The sequence below is a fragment of the Gastrolobium bilobum genome, unplaced genomic scaffold (assembly GCF_033153095.1).
Source record: "Gastrolobium bilobum isolate Gb01-03AN ecotype WA unplaced genomic scaffold, APGP_CSIRO_Gbil_v1 utg849, whole genome shotgun sequence".
Lineage (NCBI taxonomy): Eukaryota > Viridiplantae > Streptophyta > Magnoliopsida > Fabales > Fabaceae > Gastrolobium > Gastrolobium bilobum.
The window spans coordinates 32646-51438 of NW_026899936.1; the positions used below are offsets into that span (position 1 = coordinate 32646).

Sequence of the window (18793 nt, forward strand, 5' to 3'; positions counted from 1 at the left end):
TTATAATAGTTCTTAGTTAACCCTTTGGCATTGCCTATATAAACCCTAGTCCTTTCTCTCATTCCTCACCAAATAACCATCTTGGCAAGTTTGTTTTATAGCACAAGGTCATGGGTTCTAGGGTTCTTCTTCTTGTGCTGCTTGGTGCACTTTTTTGCACCCTTGATGCAAGGAGGCTTGAGAAGGGTTTGTTTAGGGATGAGAAGAACTTCTTTCACCATCCAGGGTTTGGTGGTGGTTTAGGGGGAGGAGGTGGTGGTGGTTTTGGTGGTGGTGGAGGAGGTGGTTTAGGTGGTGGTGCTGGAAGTGGGTTTGGTGGGGGTGCTGGTGGTGGAGCTGGTGGTGGGCTTGGTGGTGGTGCTGGTGGTGGTGGAGGGTTTGGTGGCGGTGGCGGTGGTGGAGTGGGTAGTGGATTTGGAGGAGGAGCTGGAGCGGGATTTGGAGGTGGTGCTGGTAGTGGACTTGGTGGGGGAGCTGGAGGAGGTGGTGGAGGAGGATTTGGAGGTGGTGGTGGACTTGGTGGTGGAGCCGGAGCCGGTGCCGGCGGAGGATTCGGTGGTGGAGCTGGAGCTGGAGCTGGAGGTGGATTTCCTTGAACATTGCATTTTCCATATAAAGAAGAAAACTAAAGCCAGCTATTCTTATATGCTTCATGTTAATAACATGCAACTTTAATGTGCTTACTATGTTGTTCACTTGCTTGCTTCTTCAAGCATTCTTCTGCTTAATGTTCTTTTCTTATGATGGGTCCAAATTACTTGTCAAACGGAAATAATTCTTAATTAAATTGAATATTATCTTTATTATTAACCCTTGTTTAATGTTATTTTGTTTCTCTAAACTCTTCTCTAGCTACATGCATCCATTACTTCTAATTAAATTAAGGAAGAACTCACGACATCTAAATTATGTCAATGAAAGAGAGAAAAAAAATCCATGAATTCTATAAAAATGATTACATCTTGGAAATATTTAATTTATGAATCAATGACTCAAACGAAAAGGTTCATTCAAATATTAGGGGGGAAACGGCCTCCTAATTTAATAAAATTCATTTCACTATCATCCGTCTTTATCATTATATATTTAGCATATTGACAACTCTTATAATGTGAAACTCGTAAGTGGTTCTTAGCTCAAAGTTACACTCTGTCTTCAGAGAAAAGCATATAGAAAGAGAAGATGTACAGGGAATACTTTTCATGTGGGTTTATAATTGTAGTACGAACTAATCTTGTGAAGCCAATAAAGTTCAATGGACCAGTATCTTTGACTTTTGTTATTCTATCCCTAAGTTTCATTACTGGTTTTAATTCTATTGTGGCGGAGCCAGACACTTTAATAGATGAAAATAATTGAAGATCCTACATGTTCATATTAATTAGCTATACATCTCATTTATGCACGTAGCTTATGTATTGAAAGATTAACCTAATTTAATCTTTGGATTATAATAAAACTGGACATAATATAAATGTTCAGAATTTGTATAAAGTCATAATTGAATTCGAATGTCAATGTGACCATTTTATAGAAAAAGGATTAGGATTATTCTTTAAAACTCATTGATGAAGTTTTCAACAATTTTATTTCTCATAATACTTTTTTTCGGTACATATTTTCTTAATACTTAATAACAAAAAAGATGTATTAAATATCTTGGATATATAAAAATATTTAATATCTTCTTCATTTAACATTCAAAAAATAATTAAGAGAGTTTATTTGAAAATTCAAAATCACTCTTTCTCAACACATATACGACCCATTTAATTAATGGAAAAAATGTTTCTCATGTAACAATAGAAAAATTAGAAATTTTACCTTCTTATTATATCATGAATTTTACTAAGACACCCTATATTTATATTCCCAAAACCCCGAATTGGAAGATTTTTTTTTTTTTGGGTAAGCTTATAGGAGATAATTTTATCTCTACTTGAAGGAGAGATGTTAATCCCTTAATTAATTAATTAAAACAGATCTATAATTGTTATACCTAAAATTTTATGGCTCTCATAGCTATTAATGATATGTAAATCATAATTATTACCTAATAACATATATACATCAATTAGTTATTAAGATAAGAAAATCATCTGGTTATAAGTTGGGAATCCATTCTTATTTCGATAACTAATTTATACACATTATTAATCAATAATTAATTTATATATATATATATATGTGTGTGTGTGTGTGTGTGTGGGGTGGGGTGGGGTTTGTTTTTGGATTTCTCCATACTTTATTGATAACTTGATTACTGAGGTCAGCCGAGCAAGATCACAAAGATAATAAAGCTTTCTTTATTATCTTCTTAATGAAGAAAAAAAACATGACATGGTAATATGAAAAGATCACAATCATATAAAGATGAATCAACGGTTATGATTTTATAACTTATTTCAATATTTTTTCTCTATCTTTCTTTATCAATCTACCTTTCTAAGATTATGATTTTTCACATGATTATATAATTTTTTTCAATATGGGAGGATCCAGATCCATATTAATACAGCTGTGTGCAAACAACTCAAACTCAAAGAGCACTTATATTAAGTTAGAACAATCCTCTGCAAATTAATTCACCTACTTGGTTGTTAACACTTGACATGCTTATGAGAGATGCATGCTTTAAAATGTAGGAGAAATGTTTATGATAAATATTAATGACACTTTTACGAAAAGTGAAGAGTTGATTGGTCCTAGTGATGTGAGTCTAGCAGATGATGTTTTCTAACTTAAAAGAAGCAAGGAATTAATCATAAATGTGTGAAAATAGTCATTAAATGCAAGAAATATTGATTATTCCTTCTCAATCATGCTCTCACTCAAGTTATATGTTAAATAGCACGAAACGCCGCAAAAAGGAGCAAAAACGGAGAAACCAAATTTCCCGCTGGCGCACGACGCGCCAAACTGGCGCACGGGGCGCTTTATCGACGATTTGCTTCTGTTTTGGTCGCGCACGGAGCGCGGGAGGTGGAGCACGACGCTCCAACCTGGCGCCCGGAGCCCGGGAGTTGGCGCACGGAGCGCGGGACTGGCGCACGGCACTCCAGAGTTGGCGCCCGGGGTGCCGTTTACAGATTCAGCTTCTGTTTCTCCCAAGTTTGGGGCGCCAGGCTTGGCGCCCCGTGCGCGTGCGATATATTTTTAAGTGCGAATCAGCTAAAATAAGGTCCAATTGGAGTGCAAAGTGAAATAGGTTTTCCCAAAACCTAATAAAAGGATCAGAAACATAAGAAGAAGGGATTTTTGGGAGAATCAAGAGGAGAAAAACAACAAAGAGAGCAGAGATTCCTTGGAGCTTCTCGGAGATTCAAGGATTCGATCGATCAAGACGGAAGATCTTCATCTTCCCTTTTTCTTCTAGGTTTTAAATGCTACTTTATTTTATTGTTATTTTGTCAGACATGAACATGTCTGGCTAGTTTTATCATTGTGGTAAGGGTCACAACCCTTGATGTGAACCCCTTGTACCTTGGTTGAATTTTATGTTTATCTATTTTAATTGCATTTATCTTTTCTTGTTCTTCATTCTATAATTCTATTGGAACTGATCAATCAGTAGGATTGCGAGGGTTAGGGTTTACAATAGGGATGTTGGAATTCTAATTCCTGACTAAGAATAAGATAATTGTTTATGTACGCACTAGGGATAGGCTATATGAACCGTGAACGTTAAAGATTCATTGATTTTAAGGGTTAACTCAAAAAGGGATTTCTAAGGGATTAGGATTCTAATAGAGTTGACAAGGTTAAGATCACTAAGGGATTAGGGTTTAACTAATCATATAAAAGATGATGAATTGTTCGATCAATTGAATAGGTAAATGTAAATGTAATCCAAGTTGCAAGGTGGGGATCGGAAAGGTGTTTGTTTCTCTTACCGCAATATTTTCTCAAATATTTTCTCAATCCTTAATCTTTTGTTCTTGCATTCTGAAAACACTTTTGGAATCATTTACATTTTTACTTTAATTATTTTAGTTTGTTTCATGAACTACAATCATTCTCAACCTATTTTGATTAATCCAACAAGAGAGGAATAGTTACAACAACTTAGGTGCATCAATCCTCGTGGAGACGATACTCTACTCACTCTTTATTACTTGGTACGATCGGTGCACTTGCCGATTTTACGCATCACCTAGCTTCTACACTAGCATTTAATTTCAAGCTATGGTTGGAAATATTTTATATATGGGACATGATCTTTTGACATTGGTGTCAAACTAGAAAGTTTAACATTAAATCTTAACTGTTAATTTTCATCAATCTAACAATTATAATTTCTTAAGAATTAATAATTGAGTAATAAACGTAATTCAATAAATTACAACCATTAAATTCAAGAAATTTATGGTTAAAATTTAGTGTTAAATTTTTTAGTTTGACACGAATGTCAAATTATTATGCCATATATATATATATATATATATATATATATATATATATATATAATGATTTGCGACGTCGATGGTGAAGAAAAACTAATTGCATACATTAAATATAGAGACTAATATTTATGGATCACTTTTTATCACATTTACTTTATGCATTTTCCTTTAATAAATCACTACTAACAATTTGTCAAAATTAATAATTTTTCTTTTGAATTTATTAAATATTTGACTTTATACAAATGATTACCGAGAATGACCGAGCAGCTAGCAAATCGATCGAAAGAATTGATAAGCAAAACTATATTTGTTCGAATCATAGCTAGAATGATTGAGGAGCGACGAATGTGAAAGTATTGATGTGAAACCATATTTATGGAAATCATTTATTACAAGACTTCTACATCACCTAACCATCATAAATGCAAAGAATGAACACTATGATTATCAAACTCATGATCTCAGCACCGACGGAAAATATATTTTTTCATGGAATTTTTTATATGATATAATCACGTAAGGAGATAAACATAAAACGCTAAATAAGTGGGAATTTAAAAAGAAAATGGTGATAGGACTTTTTTAAAATTTATGAGACCATATATAAGATCATTATGTCTATCTCGATGTGAAAAGAGATATTCGGGGAGAGAGGGAGAGTATATCAATGTGGAATTTCACACTGGAGGAGGGATTGTTGGAGTATTCAAGTGGCCCACTAGACAATGGTATGAATCACCACTAATGAACTAAACTACTTCAACCATAATAAGTGAGTCCGACACCATATCTCAATCCAAAATCTTAAGACATTAGGTTTATGGGTCCTCCCACATATATTGAATTCACTTAGCTTCTTGTCACCTAATATGGGATTCATCATGTTTGAATACTCCAACAAATACCTGTTTGGATCCTCTCTTTTTTAAGCTAGAAGCTACTTATAAGTATAAGTTAGGCTAAACAGGTTTTGAAAAAAACTCTTATAATGAAAAACTCTTTTTTATAAAGAAGAAAAGAGCTAAGAGCTAAACGCTCCTAGGAGAAGCTTTTTTTTAAGCTCTTATTTGCTTTTCTTGAATAATATGTTGTTTTAAATAAAGAGCTATAAAGATAGAGAGAGATAATTTTCTTGAAATATGTGCTTTTAAGCTAAAAATTGTATGCAATTACCAAACAACTTTTAGCTTTTTTTAAGCTCTTTTTTTTAATTTTAGCTTATAAGTAGCTTCTAGCTTAAAAAAGAGAGGATCCAAACAGGCTCATAATATAATTCTCTTCCTAATTATGAAACCTATTGGAGGAGAAGCCATATCAGCATGATGAAGAAAAATTAGATGCAAAATTTTGTGAAAAAGAACGCACTGATAAGTTTAAGCCACTGTTGTCTTGACGCTTTGGTTACGAAAGTTGCCGGGGTCTAGGTTTATGGATGGATTTAGTCAGCGAAAGTCCCTCAAACTCAATCAATATCAACAACATGTCGTGACCGGTTAGGCTTGGTTGATTTTGTCAGAAAAGAAAGTAGGTTTCGCGGGTGGGTTCATTCATTAGTACACCTCCGGTGCTGATAAGGTCAGGACCGTGGTCGTCCGTCTCCGGTTTGCCGGCCGATAAGATCTCTGAGATTGACCAGCCAGCGTTAGCATGTTGATTAACAGAATGTCGTTTCATATTAGTTTATTAGTTGTGAAAGTTGTTAGTTGGTCATTTATGATTTAGAGTCTTAACCTTATGTATAAATGCATGAACCTGTTGTATCATCTTCATATTTTTCATTAATGAAACACATCAACAAATTTTAGATGGTATCAGAGCTCTACATCAGAGCTCTGGTATCACAAGAGAGGTTGAGTTTTTCTTTATAGTGAGTATTATTTTTCAAACTCTTTGAATAGCCATGGCAAAACTAAAAGCAGCAGCTACAACAACAACTGCGAATTTTCCAGACTTTCATACAAATCCTTCCAATCCATATTTCTTACATCCCAACAAATCACCATTGCACGCATTAGTTCCTCCATTGTTAAATGCAAATAACTACCATACATGGTCTTGAAGAACAAACTCAGGTTTGTTAATGGCACCATAGTTCCTTCACCTGAAACTAATCTGAATTACTTTGCTTGGCAAAGATGAAATAATATAGTGAGTGCATGGATCCATAGGTCAATTTTCGAATGTATAGTGTAGTCCATTATATGGATTGAAAATGCAAGAGACATATGGTTGGATCTCCATGAAAGATTCTCAAGATCTAACGTGTTTCGTATGTCAGATCTACAAGAGGAAAGACCAGTTGTAGCAAGGAGATAAATCATTCACAGACTATTTCACATAATTGAAAACACTATGGGACAAGCTTAAAAAATCTCAAGCCGCTTCCAATATGTAATTACACCATTCAATGTTCTTGTGGAGGATACGTGAAGATGAAGGAGCAACGTCAAAGTGACCACATTATCCAATTCTTGAAGGGCCTTAATGAGCAGTATTCACAGGTGAGGTTCCAAATCATGCTTATGAGTCCACTACCTGATACTGCCAAAGCATTCTCAATGGTAGTTCAGCAAGAAAGGAAATTCCAAGGAGAAGCGTGTTCCATCACTTCAACTCCTCAAACCTTTGCTACTATGACCGATCAGAATTCTTCTTGAATAAATTATGGTGGTAGAGGTTTCAGAGGACGAGGAAGAGGCTTTGTAGGTGGAAGAAACTGTAACACCACGTCTGCAGTCGGTTAATTAACATTCATATGATAGTAAGCGCAGCATGCTCAACTTAATTAATGCGGAAGCTAACTGAATAAATTTTCTCTTTTTTCTTATGTATTGCAACCCTTTTTTTACTTCCATGGCCAAAATAAAACGGACAACATTTTCTCTGTATTTTGGACTACTGGGGATAATTTCCACTATGATAATTTTGACCTGATTAACAGTTTAATATAATTCAAGCATAAACCACATTACCCAGCCATCCATGGCATAGGCTATCTCATAATCATACTGTCTCAAAATAATGTCCATGATGTTACTTATATAATTACATCAAATAAACAAAAGAGATGCAATTAAATAAGTAACATAGACCTGAGCATGCATAACTAACAACATATACATACTATCAACATGACATAGACATCTCATATGCTCTCAAAAAATATACATGGCATATATAACTCCAAATAAAATACGTCACGTACAAATCTAAATATCCACAGGACCCTGACAATCATGTCAAATAGTATCCCTCATCTTGCCTCTTGCCACGCAATGTCTCAGCACCATCAGCTCTTGTACCTGAAATGGTGATCCCCATAACGTGGGGTGAGATAATATAATTACCTCAGTAAGCTAGGGACCCTGGGAGGGCTCCTCCACCCCTAAGCTCACTTCTGGTATAAACACAATATAAAAATCTATGCATGCATCAGAATATGTATGAGAATGCAGTGTGCAATAATATAATCCTACTAGCCAGAGAATATAACAAGTATGCATTACGCAAGGAAACACTGTCTTGCAACATACTGTTTGAGGAAACATTGTCTCATACTATGCATAAGGAAACATTGTCTTATGCCTCACACAAGAAAACACCGTCTTGTGTGGCACACAAACATACATACATATGCATGCAACATATAATAATTCATATCCACACACCATATAAAACTACCATCCTCCCTCGGAGTCTGGTAGAACAAACGGGGGATTAACCCCAATGACCGAAAGCTTACCTGGCAAGCAGTGTCCTCCAATAACTCTCGTGTCCACAGAGTCACGATCTCTCACAAAGTCACAACCTAGTTCCAAGATGTGAAGACAATCAGTATTCCTATATACCAGTCTACCACGTTTAATTTTCAAGACTATACATACCAGAAACCTACACTTGATTTGTAGTCCAATTTATCAAAGTGTCATAAACGACCATTTCATAATTTTTCCTTTTACGGGAACCAATCCCGGCCAAGCATATTTAACAAAGGGACTCACCTACAAATCACCCTCCAACTACTCATACTATCAAAACCCCATTTATACAACCCTAAACTCATGCATTTTGTCCAAAATCACAAGGAGTTGGGGTAATTACCTTGGGAGCCACAAATCACTAAATAGAAGATAACCAAGCTTTCAATCCAAGAAATGTACCTCCCATAAGCACAAATCTGAAAATGACTTCACCAAATGGGTTCCATTTTCTCTCACAACAACTCATTAATGGAGAAGGATGATAGGGATATGAAGAAGATGAAGATTAATGTGTGGATCCTCTTGTTTCATAAGGATTTTTGGAAGCACAAGATGAAGAGAATTGAAATAGACACCTTCGGTTGAGAGAAACAGGAAGTTGACGAGAATGAAAGTGAAATAGGAGAGAGAACGTGTTACTTTCCTTTTAAATGAGTTTAATAATCCAAGGGGGTATAAGTTTATCTATCCCGCTCACTTAAATCTCATTCTAACTTTATACATTGGTTTACAATATTTTTTTGGTAATATTTCCATATTGACTTTCACTTTTTGAGTAATTTTATTTACCCGCATTTTTACTTCTTAACTGTCATTTTAACTCCTTTTTCACCAAATGTGACTTTATTTCTTTTTCTTCTACTTTTCTTATAATTATTCTTCAATATCATGATTAAAATCATTAATTCATATTTAAATCCACACTATATGTGAGGGTTATTATAGAAACCAAGGGAGCAGCATAATTTGCATACACTGTGGCATAAATAATCACACGAGCGAAACTTGTTTCCATGTCCATGAATTTCCTCTAGGATACAAACCTAAAAATGTTATGAAAAAAAGTGTTCACAATGCAACTCGAGAGGCAAATGCTGATCGTGCAGTTGAGATGCCAAAACACTCATCACCATTTTCATTTACTAATGATCAATAGCAATGAATTTTAGATCTTCTTGAGAGAAAAAGATGTATTACTGTTCTAGCTGTCCACTTAACCAATTTCACTCAGGTCTCCAATGTTCAAACTAAGCATATGTCACCTCTAGGTATCCAAGAAGTTCAATGGATTCTGGACACAGGTGCAACTGACCTTGTTACTTGTTTTAAATTTCATTTTTCCTTTTTCCTTTTTCAAAGAATTAAACCAATGTCAATCAAACTTCCAAATGGTACATCTGTCATTGCCACACACTCAAGAACAGTTCCTATCTCTCATACACTTAGCTTTTCAAACATGTTATATGTATTTGATTTTAAAGAGAATTTACTTTCAGTAACGAAACTATTACATGATCATTCTTTTTGTCTAATCTCTCGTTCATCTTTCTGTTTTATTCAGTAACTCCATACCCAGGTAACGATTGGTACATTTGAATAGAAGAATGTACTATATGTGATGTCCAGAAAGATTGGTATATATAATATTATCTGCCAAGACATTTTTATAAGCATAAATCTTTTTATATATCAGAGCTCTATATATACTTTGCAAGGGCGTCCCTTGCCTTATCTTCTCTAATTAAGGATTTGTTCATTAACTTAAGAAACTCAGTTTCTTGACCATGCACATATTTATATTAACTTCTACGAGGAATCCCACACACTCTTTAGGTAGACAAACATAAGGATACCTCTAAAAAGATCACATACAAAGAAATTGTAACATACCACTACTTAAATTTGACATCACAATAAAAGTATGAACAATCATATGACTACAACAAATCTTGAAAAATATAAATTATTGGAATTTTTACCGCACGAAATGTATCATACCAAATTTATCAAGTAACATTTTTCGTGGTAATTTACATAAAAATTAAAGACGTGGACATTCAATATAATGAACATGCAAAGATGTAAAAAATAATTAAATATATACTTGAACGTTATTTATCACATATATGACATTATTCACATATATATTACTATACACATATACGACAATTATAAATTACAAAATTCTAAATTTGTTTAAATACAAATTAGAATGTATGTACATTAATATATAATTATAATATGTAACAACATAAATTACAGGAAAGTAAGTTGCAAAAATATAAACAGTTGAAGTATAAATTATTGTAATATAAATTGCTGAAATATAATTTGGGAAATATAAATAAGAGTAAATATCCTTTTTGGTCCTCAGCAAATTTAACGATGCCCGCTTTAGTCCCTAGTGTAACACCCCGTATATATCCGGTAATGTTATCATACTATCGTATTAAGCAGCGCTTAATTAAAAATGCGGAATATCTTTTTCTTTTCAATTATGATGTCATTATCATTACCAACTTGCTATTTAATCAATTAATAAAACATCGCTTGTATGTAATTGCAATAAAACAGCTAACCGGAAAACCTCATAACATAGATAATAAAAGTGTGGCTCTAGTTACGGAACTACAACAACGTAGACCGGACCATCTAACAGTTTATTCAATTCCAATCTAAAAGTACTAACATAAAGTGTCATGGACAATCTCCATGCTCACTCAAATAAGGCAACACGCCCAACGGAAGTCTCAACAACAACATAATCATAAATAGCGAAAAACATAAACAACATCCAAATCCAGTCATGGCAGCAATACAACATAGTATCAATATCAGCTAAGCTCTGGCCTCCTGCCGCCAGAGGCATCAGTCACCATACTACCTGAACTTGAAATAAGCATTCCCCAAACGTGGGGTGAGATCTCTAAACAAGAAATCTCAGTAAGACAAGGGGTCCTCAAGGATCTTCCACCCCAAGCTCACTTACATGTGCAACATAAGTTCAAAAGCAGTTTATCATCATCAGTTCTAAAATAGTGCAATGCAGCAGATAATCATGTCATGTGTGTCAATTCTATTCTACTGGCCAGAGAAATGCAGGATTTATATACGCCAAATACCCACACATAGTGCAAGACGCCACTTGCATCCACCCCGGATCACCGTCTTGTATGACGCCACATACTCAGGCTTACCGTCAAGATGGAACAACACATGCATATTAAAAGCCATTACACATAAAGCTCAACAGCATTTCAAATATCCAAAGCATGTAACACAACATGCCTATAACCATAGCCCCATGGGACATGGTGGAACCACAACATGGCTAAACCGAGGACACGAAAGCTTACCTTGCAAGATAACACCCAAAGCCAAGAATCCACAACTCAAAGTCCAACACAGCAGATTCACAATCTGTTATGAACCAACAATACATCAACAAGATGCACCACAGGCATACAATATTAAGACAACGCCTTTCCATTACGTTTTACGTCTTAAGGCTTCTCACCAAGCCATAAGCCCTTAATCATACGATTCTGACTTACATTAATTAATTACAGAAGTTCAACTTCCTCAAATTAGGGTCCACAAACTTATAGATCAGTTCTGGATGAACAGTACGCTACTGTTCCTCGCAAACCTAGAATATCCGGATATTCCTCGGGACCATATCCGGATATGCAATATCAGGATATCCCACTGTGCATAACCGGATATCAATATCCGGATATTCAGAATCCCATATCCGGATATCCAATATCCGGATATTCCACGGGCAGATATCCGGATATTTCACGACAGAATGCAGAAACTGCATTTCGTGAAGATATCTTTCTAAGGTTGGGTTTTTACCGATTTTAAACACCTAAACATGCATTTCTAGGTGTGTTTGACCAACCCCAACATTTCTAGGTTCCATTTTTAAGCTCAAAGACTCAGAAAAAGGGTGCTCTTGGAGCTCACACAACAACTCCAAGGTTCTGACTTCAAGGGTGCACGAAAATACTCCCCAAGCAAGGGTCTTTCTTCACAAAGTTGGCTCCTTGGCGCTCCAACAACCAAGTAGGAAGCTCTCACCCTCACACAAGGCCACTCAGCCCACAAACTGTCTTCAAACAGCCCCTCAACTCAGAACCAAAGCTCTCTACACACTCACAAAGGCCACTCACACAAGGCTCAAGTGTTTGGAGATGAAGAAACCAAGCAAAAGTGACACTTGATCTCCAAAATGGTGAAGAAAACTCAATGGAACAGTAGCAAGAACAGACCAGCCACCAAAATCTCGTAGAGAAACTGACTGCCTAGGGTTTTGTGCCCTTAATAATGGTATTTATAGTCACTTACCCAATTAACACACAATATTAACTTTAATTTCTACGCTTAGCATTTTAATCCCAAACTTTGGAATCTGAAACTACACATTTTTACAAGAATTATCATATTTTTCTTATAATTTTCTGAGCACCTTTCCGGTACGCGCTTTTCAAAGCCAGTACCGGTTTCTAGCACCAGTTCTCATTATTTGGACTTGAAACTCGTTTTACAAGTCCTACATATTATTCTAGTAATTATCATGCACCTATTATAATTTTCCGGGATACTTTTTCGGTACGCATTTATACTGACTAGCAGAACCGGTATCTGCACTTTTCTTCCGAAAGGCGACTTTCAGCATTCTTACTCACTAATTATAATTATTAAAGCCTCATAATAATTATTAGGATCAATTATGGAATTATTTTCTAATTTCACATAATTAATTAATTAAATCCCTTAATTAACGGTGCGGGTTCTTACACCTAGCAAATAAAAAGGCTATTCATGATCCCTAAGAAATTAAAAATAGATCCATTTATTTGAAATCGTGGTCCCTCACAAATTCAAAAAAGACCCACATTAATCTCTCAAAAGGACTAAAATGGGTCCACTTTAAATTTCTTAAGAACCACAAATAGCCTTTTTATTTGCTAGGGACTTTGCTAAGGACCGAAAATGATATTTACTCTATAAATAACGTAACAGAAATTGAAAAGCAGTATTCATGGAGACAAGGTAGGGGAAGAGCATGTAAAGTAAAATAAGATAATAAAGTAATCCTTCCATGTGATTTATATTTTAGAAAAAAAGAAAGAAGTTGTCCTCACTCTTAGTATTCACTCTTATCTTTTCTTATTATTAAGCTTCTCCACTTTCAATTTCTTTATTTTTCCCTCTCTCCCTTACTAGAGTTTTTTTTTTCTAAATTTCCCAAAACCCTTCGTCAAGATATACGTGAATTTTCCCTCTCCTACTAACCTTGTTCCCTGAATTTCCATCTCACATATTCCTCTCGTAAAACGAAATTGCTGAAACGATATTAAAATCAGAAACAAATTAACGAGTATGTGTTGTCCTCTTGTCCTAGAGCCACTTATGAGTAAAAGGTTAAATAATTTGTATCTTCAAGATGGGTTAGTTGGCGCGTAGAGCTACGCGCGCGATTGTTTTCCCTCTGCTAGGGTTTTTTTCGTGTTTTTCTTTTTACAGCCTTCAATGGAGATCACGGAAGATAACATCAGTGCATCTTTGTCCATAGAGAGAAAAAGTACCAAGAGAACTAAATGTGGGGAGGAGATTCCCACAGAGACTTGTTTACGGAAGGCGGTGCAAGAATTCCAAGCTGGATCTGATGGCGTGGTGAAACAGAGGTCTTTTGCGGAGGTTACAGGGGAGGAAAATGGGGTGGCCGGTGAATCCCTTCCATGGTTAGCTGAGGAAGAAGCTCTGGAGCTGGAACCACTAGACCCAAGCTTGGGCGCAATCTCTGAGTGGGGTTTTCAGACTATATACAGAGAGGATGGATCGGTTGAGATCCGTAGCAATAGAGAGGCAAGAGCTAGGATGTGCAAGCGTTGGAAGAATGCGCTCATTGTCAAGCTTCTGGGTAAGAAGATCGGGGTGGGAGTCATGAAAAGGAAGCTTGAATTTCTCTGGGCGAAGGCAGGTAGCATCACGGTGGCAGACCTAGGTAATGATTTCTTTTCAGTCAGGTTTAGTAGTCTGGAGGATCTTAACCTGGCCATATCTGGTGGACCTTGGGTCATCTTCGGGCATTACTTGGCCACACGTAAGTGGGAACCTCGGTTTGACCCGGACCAAGCCAACATCCACAAGGTGGCAGTTTGGGTCAGGCTTCCGGGTGTTCCCCAGGAATACTGTGAATTCCCCTTCCTCAACCAACTGGGAGCAGTGATAGGGAAGGTGATCAAGGTGGACAAAACCACTTCGACAGGAGCTAGAGCTAGGTTCGCACGAGTGTGTATTGAGGTGGACCTCTCAAAGCCCTTGAGAGGTGAATATATTCTTGATGGCAGCACGAAGAAGGTAGAGTATGAAGGCTTGTTTCTGATTTGCTTGAAATGTGGAAGGTATGGCCACAACTCAAGCTCTTGTCCAAATTTTGCTAAACCTACTACTTTAGCTAAGGATGAAAATGTCCCTGACTAATCTATGGAGACTCCTTGCCCTCAAGGAGTAGGTGAATGGATGGTAGTCCAGCGCAGGAAAAATTTCAGTCAAAATTCTCAGAAGAAAAACTCTCTCACAGGTAGGAAGTTTGGTGAGGACATCTCTAATAAAAAGGACAATATAGGGAATGGGCCAAAATCCAGTAGTGGTCAAACTGGTCAGGAGGTTCCTCTAGCTATGCCTCAAGTTGCTGTTAATTCTGTATCGAAGGAACTCAAGGAAAATGTGGTGTCCCTGAAAAAGCCTCAAGCCTCTGGTTTGGGGATGGAATTTAATACAGCAGCGTCCTCTCAGGACAAGAAGTCCTCAGGACACAAGGCAAGTGCATCAGGCACAAAGAAGGCAGCCCCTAAGGTCCCATCTGCAAAAGGGAAGGGATCTGTTCTTAATCCCAACTCTGGTAGTAGAAGTGGTGTTAATGGGCGAAAGGCCAGTCTGAAAGTAACTCAAACTGCTGTTCAACTTAAAGGGAAATTGTGGAGTGACTTGGTGATGGAGGAAGAGAGTTTTTGGTCTGAGGGAAATGTGATTCTACCGAGCAAAGACATTCCAGTGATTGAGGGGGGTTGTATGGATTCTTTGGCAGAACCTGAGCCTCCTGACTCTAGGAGGGAGGAAGGACCCATCAGGGAAGGAGGACATTCAGGTATGGATGTTGAATTAACTCCTTGCAGTGCTTTAAATAATTCCATGTCTGTAGATAATGGTGTTAGTTGTGATAAAGTGATGACGGAGGTGAGTGAACCTTCGTTTGGCTCCGTTGATCTAAGTAGCAAGAGCTTAGTAATCTTGCAATCACCTTCAAATTGATTATGAATATTCTCACGTGGAATTGTAGAGGTGCAGCTAAAAAACAATTTAAGGGTACCTTTAATAGATTTCGTAGGAAGTATAAGGTGGGTATAGCTGCTATTCTGGAACCAAGAGTTAGTGGCAATAAGGCCTTGAGAATAATTCGTAGCTTGGGATTCACTGACCATTTAATAGTGGATGCTCATGGATTTGCGGGTGGAATATGGATTGTTTGGAACAATAGTGAGGTTAATATTTCTCTTACGGTCAAACATGACCAGTTCATTCACTGCTGGGTGGAATACTCTGGTAAGCAGGGCTTCTTTTGGACAGCAGTATATGCTAATCCTCAAGAGGATAAACGTCAGGTGCTTTGGGAGGAGCTGAAGCATTTGGGTAGAAACATGAATGATCCTTGGCTGTTGTCTGGAGACTTTAATGAGATTACTCAAGCTTCAGAAAAAAGAGGGGGAGGACCAGTTGATGTAAACAGATGCAACAACTTTGCAAATGTGCTAAGTGCCTGTGGGGTGTTGGATCTAGGAGGGGGAGGAAACAGATTTACTTGGAAGGGTCCAAAAATTTTACACCTCGAAAGAGTTTTTAAAAGATTGGACAGAGCTGTGGCTAATGGGAGTTGGAGAGATCTATTTGAAGACTCTGATGTGATTACTCTTCCTAGGCTATTTTCGGATCATTGCCCAATTTTGATTAGAATGGATAAGGAGGATAATGTGTGGAGGGAGAGGCCTTTCAGGTTTCTAGCTACCTGGTTGAAGGACCCTAGATTTTGCTCTTTCCTGAGAGAAAAGTGGGACCCGAATGCTGACTTCCTGGTTAGCCTAAATAACTTGGTCCCTCTTCTTAAGGAGTGGAATAAGGATGTCTTTGGTTTTACTGAGCAAAGGAAAAATAGAGTTATAGCTAGAATGGAAGGCATCCAAAGAGCAATCAACTCAACTGATAGTTCTTATCTTGAAGATTTGGAGGCTAAGTTGAAGAAGGAGCTATCTGAGATCCTTGACCAAGAGGAGCAAATTTGGTTCCAGAAACATAGGGGTGAATGGATAAGAGGAGGTGATAGAAATACTAAATTCTACCACACCAGTATGGTTATCAGGAGGAAAATTAATAAAGTTATCAAGCTTCAGGATGATAAGGGGCATTGGATAACTGATGAGGGGGAACTTATTGATCTAGCTAGGGGTTTCTATCAAAAGCTATTTATGGAAGCCTCGGATGAGCAAGTCTGGTTCCAATCTCAGAACTCTTGGCCTTCAATCAGTGAGCAACAATTGGGCAGCCTGGGTTTGGAAATCTCTATGGAGGAAGTAAAGAGGGCTTTCTTTCAAATGCCACCTTTGAAAGCCCCGGGACCTGATGGTTTTTCAGCTATCTTCTACCATAAGAATTGGGAGATCCTTAAGTTACAAATTTTGAATAGTATGAAGGGTTATTTGAGACAACCAGAAAAGATCAAAGAGGTGAATCATACTCTGATTGTCCTTATTCCTAAAGTGGAAAGACCTTGCTTGATGAAGCAATTCAGGCCTATTGCCCTCTGTAATTCAGTGTATAAGGGGTTCAGCAAGATTATTGCCAACAGGATTAAACCCTTTCTTGACAAGATTATATCTCCTAACCAGGTTAGCTTTGTTCCCAAAAGACATATTCAGGATAATATCATAATTGTGCAAGAGCTCATTCACTCAATGCATAGGATGAAAGGGAAAAAAAGTTTCTTTTCAATTAAGATTGATATGGAAAAGGCTTATGACAAGCTCAGCTGGAAGTTTATCAAGTCTGTTTTGGAGGAGCTCAAGCTACCGAAGGTTATGGTTGAAGCCATCATGGGATGTGTGACTAGTCCTGTACTGGAGATCCTTTGGAATGGTGCTAGGACTGCTAATTTCCAATCTCAGAGGGGTATAAGGCAAGGGGACCCATTATCCCCCTACCTATTTGTCCTATGTATGGAGAAGCTAACCCACTTGATCATGGATGAAGTGGAAGAGGGAAACTGGCATCCTATAAGGGCTGGCAGATCTGGACCTCCCATTTCCCACCTTATGTTCGCAGATGACATCATTGTTTTTGCAGAAGCTTCCCTTAGTCAGCTTAACTGCATTGTCAACTGCCTTGGAAAATTCTCATTGATGTCAGGACAGAGTGTGAGCATAGAGAAATCTTGTATCTATTTCTCTAAAAATGCTCCCCAAGAGGTTGTGAACTCCATCTCGGATGTCAGTGGTTTTAAGAGAGTGGACAGTCTAGGATGCTATTTGGGAACTATGATGAGACATGGGAAGTTGAATAGGAACCATTATGCTGCTGTGTTAGCTAGAGTTCAGGATAGACTTCATGGCTGGAAATCTAAATGCCTCTCTTTGGCTGGAAGAATCACTCTAGCAAAGAGTGTCATTTCGGCTATCCCTTGTTACCACATGCAGAATTCCTCCCTCCCAGTGCATGTTTGCCAGGATATTGAGAAACTTCAGAGAAATTTTATTTGGGGGGACCTAGAATCGAAAAAGAAAGCCCACTATGTTGCCTGGGAGACTATGTGTCAACCTAAGGAGTGTGGGGGGCTTGGCATCATGAATCTGAGAGTGCAAAATGAGGCTTTTATGCAAAAGCTTGCATGGCAGATCATTAGAGACCAAGACAGCCTTTGGGCTAGAGTTCTATTAGCAAAATATGGCAGGAAACAGAACTCTAATCAGATCTGGACAGCTAAATTGCAGGACTCAACCCTTTGGAAAAATATCAGCTTGGCTAGACACAAGATGTCTAATCAGTTGGAGTGGGTGATAGGGAATGGGAAAACAGTGTCATTCTGGACTGACTTATGGGGGGGTTGGAAGGAGAATCTCTTTGAGGTTGCTTTTAATAAACCTCCCATGGCTGACCTTAGCCTTAAAGTTTGTGAGGTAGTGGACCAAGACAATGGTAACTGGAACTGGAATTACTTGGTTAAATTTCTGGATATATGTGTTTGCAGCAAGTTGAGAGTCATGGCTCCCCCTAGTCCTAATAGGCCTGATGACTGGCTCAATTGGAAGGTGGGAAGGCCAGGGAAGTCCATTGTTAGTGGAGCTTACTGCAATTTGCTGAAACCCAAAGGGACAAAGGATCGTATTTGGTCAGTAATATGGAAATGGAAAGGGCCTTATAGACTTGCCATTTTCCTCTGGCTGGCTTGCCTTAATAAACTTCCTGTGAGAAGCACAACATGTCGTTGGAGTGGTGGGGAGGCTCTTTGCCCCACCTGCCTCAATGACCAGGAAACTTTACTCCACACTTTGAGAGATTGCAAAG

At 37.5% G+C, this 18793-nt stretch overlaps 1 protein-coding gene across 1 annotated transcript; it reads left to right on the forward strand.

Annotated features, from left to right (window-relative positions):
* The first annotated feature begins 110 nt into the window (after positions 1–110).
* Positions 111–596, forward strand: LOC133294270 (glycine-rich cell wall structural protein). The gene has a single exon (XM_061492921.1). The coding sequence runs from the start codon at positions 111–113 to the stop codon at positions 594–596; it is 486 nt and encodes a 161-aa protein (XP_061348905.1).
* Positions 597–18793: the final 18197 nt, after the last annotated feature.

Bases quoted from the DNA above. Each gene is read 5' to 3' on its own strand.
- LOC133294270 (XM_061492921.1), top strand. From the start codon at position 111: ATGGGTTCTAGGGTTCTTCTTCTTGTGCTGCTTGGTGCACTTTTTTGC.